The sequence below is a fragment of the Platalea leucorodia genome (assembly GCF_965183815.1).
Source record: "Platalea leucorodia genome assembly, chromosome: 8".
Classification (NCBI taxonomy): domain Eukaryota; kingdom Metazoa; phylum Chordata; class Aves; order Pelecaniformes; family Threskiornithidae; genus Platalea; species Platalea leucorodia.
In genome coordinates, this window is record NC_138830.1 from 24,163,001 (window position 1) to 24,170,282 (window position 7,282).

General features: G+C 53.2%; 1 protein-coding gene across 1 annotated transcript; it reads right to left on the bottom strand.

The window, feature by feature from the left end:
• Positions 1-3,773: 3,773 nt before the first annotated feature.
• Positions 3,774-6,258, bottom strand: LOC309594059 (transcription cofactor HES-6-like). Its single transcript, XM_082319334.1, is given in 4 exon segments — positions 3,774-5,816; positions 5,818-5,901; positions 5,986-6,072; positions 6,143-6,258. Coding segments are annotated over 4 exon segments (774 nt in total). The 5' UTR covers positions 6,224-6,258; the 3' UTR covers positions 3,774-5,294.
• Positions 6,259-7,282: the final 1,024 nt, after the last annotated feature.

Below are 7,282 nucleotides of genomic sequence, written 5' to 3' on the forward strand. Positions count from 1 at the left end.
TTAAAGTCTGCCTCTTTGGTGGTGATTTTTAAATTAGGCTGCTTTGCTTTGTACTTCAATGGTCTAGGATCTTTGCAGAGTTCAGCTGAGGGATGCTGAATCTGGGCAATTCCTGAAGCTATCTGCAAACATATGTTTGAAGATGCCCTAGGTCTGCACTTTCCCAGATGCAAAGAAAAACTACTTACCATGCTTTCAACCTATATCAAGCCCAAGATCAATGTGAAAACTAAAAAAACACAAATCAAGGTAACTTTATAGTTAAGAAATCTAAGACCAGAAGGGATCAGCTAATGTAACTGCTTGTATGTTGTTGTTTTACTAAGTAGCTCTTGTTTGTAACCAAAGCAACTTGGTTTTGCTTCTGGAAAGATACTCCTTCTCACTTGACCTGATGACATTAAGAGAAAGGAAATTCATGGCTTCTTCCAGTGTCTAATTTCAATCATTTTCCTTCTCATTTCAAACAGCTTGGACCAGATGTCTAGCTCTTGGCATTTAAGGCTCTACTTTATTGGATTAAAAGACCTTTTGAACCCATGACTTCCTCAGCTGGTAAGTGAGCAATATAACATATGTATAATATAACATATGCAGTATAACTAATGAAATCACCCTCAATCATCATCTTGTTAAACTAAATTAAACTTAAAGTCTCTTGCTGTAAGGTGTATTTTCATGTTTGAATGTTTTCTGCACTGGCTTTGATTTTTTTGTTTTTAACCTTCTTAAAATGCAGCGCTATGAATTGCACTTGCTGAAAACAATAATGAAATACTAATGTTATACAGGGAGCTAAAAATCCCATGGAAGAAGAGAGACTGTTTTTTCCCCTTTTCTTTTTCTTTAGCTTAGCTCATGCAGGAGCCTGAGAAGCTTGAAGTGCGCAATTTCGTGACACTATCCGTTTAGATAACTATGGGCTTGGGGAATCTCTATAAGAAAGAGTATAAATGCAACTTGGAATCAGGGATCTCATGCAAGAAAATGAAAATATGTCTTAGGAAGTAGAGGAAGGATAGGCTTCTGATTAAGCCAGCCAGATTGGTGGATTCGTTTGATCCTTGAGTTTTCAATGTGCTTCCTGCATGACCTTGTTTAAACCATTGTGCCCATCTGCAGAGCAAGAAGATGTTCTCCTCTGGGGTCCCATCCATACTGGCTTGTGTGTTTCTGTGGTCCAGGTGAGCATGGCCCAAGCTGTGGCTGGTGGGCCAAACTCAGCAGGGGACATGCTGTTTGGGCCAGTTGTTTTCATCAGCGGAGAGAAGGAAGAGCTGCTTGGGCAAAAGACTGCGTGTTCCAAAAGCTGAACACCAGACTCGTAAATCCCATGTGTCTGCATCCATGTCCCTGCAGGGCGGACGAGTAGTTAGGGCTGGAGACCTGCTTTTTTTTTTTTTTTGTGTGTGTGCGCGCACACACGCACATGCACTTAATGCTCTTCTCCCTAGTAACAAGTGATAGGACGAGAGGAAATGGCCTCAAGCTGCACCAGGGCAAGTTTAGGTTGGATATTAGCAAAAACTTCTTCACCAAAGGGGCAGTCAGGCACTGGAACAGGCTGCCCAGGGAAGTGGTTGAGTCTCCATCCCTGGAGGTGTTTAAAAGAAGGGTAGACGTGGTGCTTGAGGACATGGTTTAGTGGTGGACTTGGCAGTGCTGGGTTAACGGTTGGACTCGATGATCTTAAGGGTCTTTTCCAACCTTAACAATTCTATGATTCTATGATAGCCGATGCTTGGAGATGGGGCCATAAATTGGGAAATCCTAAAACTGGGTTCCAGTAGCTGGAGATGTCAAGACTGGATAGCTCCTTGGGGATTTTATCTGTGGAGAGTTTACCAGAATGTGGCAAGTTCTCCCAGCTGACCTGGTCTAACAAGGAGCAGTTTTCCCCTGCAACAGGTGTGAGCGACTGACATGCAAAGAGAGGGGAAAATGAGCCCTTCTTTCTATTATTCTTCAACTGCATATCAAACGAGAGTCCTCCTGTTAGTGTGCTGCTCCCCTCTCCTTTTACAAGGCAGTGTGCTGTCAGATCAGATTGTTTGTGTTACTTTGGAATGGAAAAGAATAAAGGCAGTTTCTATAAAGAAGGACTTGAAAAGGCCTCACTGGTTTTTCATCAGAGCTGCTGGAAACCTTCCTTCCCCCCCCTCGGCCGCTTCCCCAGTCCCACCCCCAAAACGCTCACCTCTTCCTGCCTTTGTCAGGGAAGTGTCAGATTTGACACCTTTGCAGTAAGGTACAGAAATGCAAATGGAGAAATCCAGCAACACCTAATCAGAGGATGTAAACTTTCTGTGAACCTAATTTGTGGATTAAAAAAAAAAAGCCTTATTGCTAACACGTTTCTAAAATGCTTTTGACACTTTTTAAAAAACTCCTAATAGGACTGCTTTGACCTGGCTTTTTCTTTGCAGCTAATACAGGACTGAGAAGTGCACAGGGGAAAGGCCCGTTATTCCTCTGCTGTGGCTCTTCCTAACCATCTCGGCTTTGGGAGAGCAGCGGGCCAGGTGGCCATGGCCAGCAAGCTTGCAGCCCCTTGGCGTGTTTCCTTCTGCGGCAGAGGGGATGGGATGTGCCCAGGTGTCCAGCTGTTGTGGCAGATGTGCAGGGAGCTGTGTGCACCCACCCGCCTGTGAGGGTTACCCCAGGTGGGGGAAGAGCAACAATATACACAGGAATGGGAAAGGGAACAGGTAAACGGGGAATGCCAGCTTCAGCTCTGATTCCTCAGGGCCAATACAGGGTAAGTAGAGCAGTATGTCTGCAATGCTGCTTCACAGAGATGACTCTGCTGCTACCCCCGCCCCCGATCCCCCAAATTTGCTGAACCAAAGCTGGCACTTTTATGTTGACTCTTGGCTGTGTTTCTGTCACTGAAGTGTCAGGATTTGCACTTGCTTTCACAGGAGCATTACAGAAGAGCCCTAACCTGGAGGTCTTTCATCTCATGGAAATGAAGCCAAGCTGAGCTGCCTCCGGTGTTCCCGCAGCAGCAGAGGGGTTGAAGCGGCTGAGCCAGCCCAGGAAAGGCCCTGGATGTCACACATGAAGACAGCCAGCTCAGGCAAGTGTCTGCAGCCTAATGCTGCTGTGTGCGCGTGCTGTCGTGAGCCACAGGCTTGCTGGGGCTGCCGTTGTTGTGTTGAGAAAACAGGCTTTACCTCCCTCTTGAGAGCACCTTACAGAAAGGGGCTTTTTCTAGACATTAAAAGCAAGGGGCTCTGTCTTAGAGGGTAACATACTGCAATGTGTGAACTGCCCTTGGTGATTACAGGGAGGTATTGTTATCTGGGCTAATTAAGCAGAAGTGGAGAGTGAAGTATCAAACACTATGTGTTACACCATGGAAGTAGCTTTGTAAGAAGCTATCTGGCCTTGTGCTGGGGCTAGAGAGGTGCAGGCTCAGTCCAAGAGGTCATCTTGTGTGTAGGGTGTTACTTTTAGTGCAAGTGTCCCAGGCTCCTCCTTCATTTACACTTCAAAACGCTAACCTCCCTCCCTAAAGCAGAAAGGTTACTATAGAAGCTCTCACCTCCCTCTGCTGAGCTGGTTTTTGCTCTTCTCCCTCCGTGCCCCCCCCCCCCCCCCCCCCAGTTCAAAGGGAATTTAGCACAAAAGGGGATGAGAAGAACCAAACAAATCTGAGGACCATCTTTGAATAAGAACACCCACCTCAGGTAACTTAAAGAAAAATACAAAGGAGAGGCCTTACCAGTATCTTAGTTTCCATTTTTATTATTCCATAGGGTTGTTAACAAAAGAAAGTTACATGTCTAGTCCCTTGGTAGTTAGGTTGCTTCCTTTCTTGCTTGTTCTATGTTTGGGAATTTCCATGTATTAAGCAACTTTACAATCCTTTTTGTTTTTCTCTTTACAATGACAGCTCTCTGAAAGGTCTTACCACAGCATAAATAACCTGGCATCTCCCAAATGTAGAAACAGGGGAGGGGTCAAACCTCACGTACAAGAATGCCAAGGGTCCCCTCCCCAGCCCCCTAGAAACCTTTTTTTTTTTTTTTTTTGAAGAATACTTTCCAAATCCATTGCACACTCCATTCCACTTTGCATTCAGGAGCCAAAAAACCCCCTCCAAACAACCAAAACAAAACCACCAAACCCAACCCCCCTGTGAAGTCATGCCCCAGGACAGGATTTGCCTAGCACTGCTGCAGTTAGGACTGTAGGTGAGCAACACCTTCAGATGGGAGATCAAGTAGGTTTGAGAGTGGCATCCAGATAAACTGGCCCAGAAATCTGTGGCCTAAGATCAACCCTACACCAGTATGACCTTGCTCACTGCAATAACTTAAGTGTCTTCTAGTACTAAACAAAAGAAACATTTGAATTCCAGTACTTGAGCTAACAATGCTTACTGTAAGAATTAAGTGCTCAATTACCAGCATTGTTTCCACAACATATATATACTTTTGTTAATGGTTAACAATAGGGAACTGTAATTTTTTTTTAAACCAGTTAGAAGTGCATCACACTCCACAATACATGCGATCAGTTGTGAATTCAGTATTTTTTTTATTAAAGGTTAAAAATAAAAAACATTTGACACCCTAATATACATAAAGTCACAATAAACTCAAGTGTGCTAAAAGCAAAATGTGCATAAAGACACTCATTTCTAAAAGGCACCCTGCCACCATTATCTTTTAAATGTTCACCTAATTCCAACAGGTTTCTAGTTTTCTCTTCCTTCACTGAAGGTGAGACTCTAGACTGCTACCGAGTACAGATGCTAACCACACCAACCCCTTTCAGGGATCTTTGCTATCACTAGAACACTTAGAACTGTGCATGCAGACTTATCTGAGCTTCTCATGGAGTTAACAGTCATGATTTAAAATGCACAAAGGCTTTTTCTTAAGAGAAAAAGGTAGTGATATTTGGGCCACTTATAAGGACCAAGAGAAAGAGACAGGGTTATCAAATAACTGCTGTGTATCCACCAAAGAGCTTTGCTACTAAAAGCCAACTCCCTCCTCCTCCTCCCCCCCATCCCCTCCCCAACCTCTCGTAAAAACAACCCCTAAGGTTACAAAATGCCACACACACACGCACATACACACAGATGAAATGTTAACACATTTAGCTATTAGCCTGTCAGGGCGTGACAGTGTAAGAGTGCCATCCATGCAGTCCCGAAACACAGCGACGCCAGCCGCACGCAGGCTGGCTGTCCCCCGCACCGCTCGGGGGGCTGCAGGGAGCGCGGGGCCCAGCTGCCCTCTCCGCTGGGTAGGTCTGCGTTGCTCCTGCCTGCTCCTCTGTTACCAGGGTCTCCACATCGATTTGGGCGAGCTAGGCGAAGGCAGGCCGCGCGTCCGGGAAGCGTCCAGTCCATCGGTGGAGGTCTGGCCGGGCTCGGCCTCCGCCTCGTCCGAGTCGGAGCAGGTCTCTTCGCTGGGGGAGGGCGAGGGTGCCGAGGCGGGGAGCGCCAGGCCCAGGGAGGCCTCAGCCGCCGGGGCCAGCGCCTCGCTGCCGGGCCAGGGGCCGAGGGCCGGGTCTGCCAAAACGTCCGCGATCAAGTCCGGGAAGCCCCCCTCGTTGAGGGGCATGGACTCCAGCAGGTGGTTGAGCAGCTCGGCGGCCGTGGTGGCGTCGATGCCGGGGCAGCTGGAGACGAAGGTGTGCACCTCGTGCATGCACTGGATGTAGCCGGCGGCGAAGCGCTCGCTGGCTTCGCGGTGCAGCCGCCCGCCCTCTGCGCCGCGGGAGACAGAGAGGGGAGCGGGGTGAGGCGCGGGCCGGGCCGGGCCGGGCCGGCCCCCCGCCGCCGCCCCGCCGGCACTCACCGAGGGAGCGGCGCTCCAGCACGGCCTGCACCCGCCGCACCGTCAGCTCCAGCACCTCCGCGTTCTCCAGCTTCGCCTGGAACTGACCCGGGGCGCCGCGGCCGTCAGCACGGCCCCGGGCCCCGCCGCCCGCCTCGGCCCGGCCCCCCCCGCCCCGCCGCCTCACCTCGCTGTCGGCCAGCAGCAGCCGCAGCTCCTGCAGGCTCTCGTTGATCCGCGCCCGGCGCTTCTTCTCCACCAGCGGCTTCCTCGTCTGCGGGGACAACAGCGCCGTCAGCCCGCCGCCCGCCCGGCCGCCCCCGCCCGCCCGGCCGCCCGCTCACCTTCCTGCCGGCCCTGGCCTCCGCGCAGCCCTCGTCCCCCCGCGGCGGGCGGCCCTTGCCGGGCCGGAAGGAGGGCGCCATGGCGCGGCCCGGCGCACCCGCTCCGCTCCGCTCCCCTCCGGCGGCGCCGCGCCGCTCCCCGCCGCCCTACTTATGCCCTGCGATTTGCATGTCAATGAGCCCATTGGCCGCGCCGCGCGGGCAGCCGCCGGAGCGTTGGCCGAACGGGCCAATGGAAGGCGGGCGCTTTGTCTGCGCCGGGGCGGGGCGGGGCGCGCGCCGCCGAGCCTGTGGTTGTCGCCGGCCGCCGCGCTGCCCGCCGGCCGCGCCGGCATTGTCGGCCCGGCCCGGTGCGGGAGCGGCCCCGCCGCTTGGGCCGCCCGTCCCCCTCGCTCCCCGGGGCTCGTCACGGCCTGGGCAGCAGCGCGGAGGCCGGCAGGGCCCGGGGTGATGGGGCAGGAGGCCGTGCCCCCTGCCTGCGCCGCGGCGGCTACTGCTGCAGCCTCGAAGCGCTGGGGCGCATCGGTCACCTCCAAAAACCCACCCCCAAAAGCCCCAGCCCGCCGCCATCTGCGTGTTCAGAGCCTTAGCAAGTGCGCGCGGGCGCCTGTTGACCAGCCGGAGAGCGTGCCCCAGGCCCTCGGTGCCTCTCGCTGCCGGCAGCGCGGGTGGTTATGGCCGCGGGCAGGGACGGCCGGGCACGAGCAGCAACCTGGGCGTGAAAGAGGCCAGTTGGTCCCCGAGCGGAAACCCAGCGGGGCCTGAGCGGGCACAGCTGCCGAGGGGTCCGCTCCTTCTGCCCCGACCCCATCCAAGTGGACGGGGAGGCTTTTGAAGTCGGGCCCTCTCACGACTGGGTTTGGGTGCCTGCCCGGGATAACGCTCGTTTCAGGCTGTGCGGCCATGCCACGTTAGCACCGCGGCCGTTCTCCGGCGGTTGGCCGAGACAGGGCCGCGCAGCCCTTTCCCAGCTTGGGGGGCTGCTCGCCTGCCGGGCGTCCATGGGGAGCTGCGCCCCGAATGCTTGGTGCCGTCCCTGGGCGCGTCGCAGCCCTCCGCCTGCCTTGGCTGAAGGCGCCGGGCAGGCCAGCTTTGTGCGGGTAACTTGATGCTGATGACAGTTGGCAGCTGCAGTTCCCC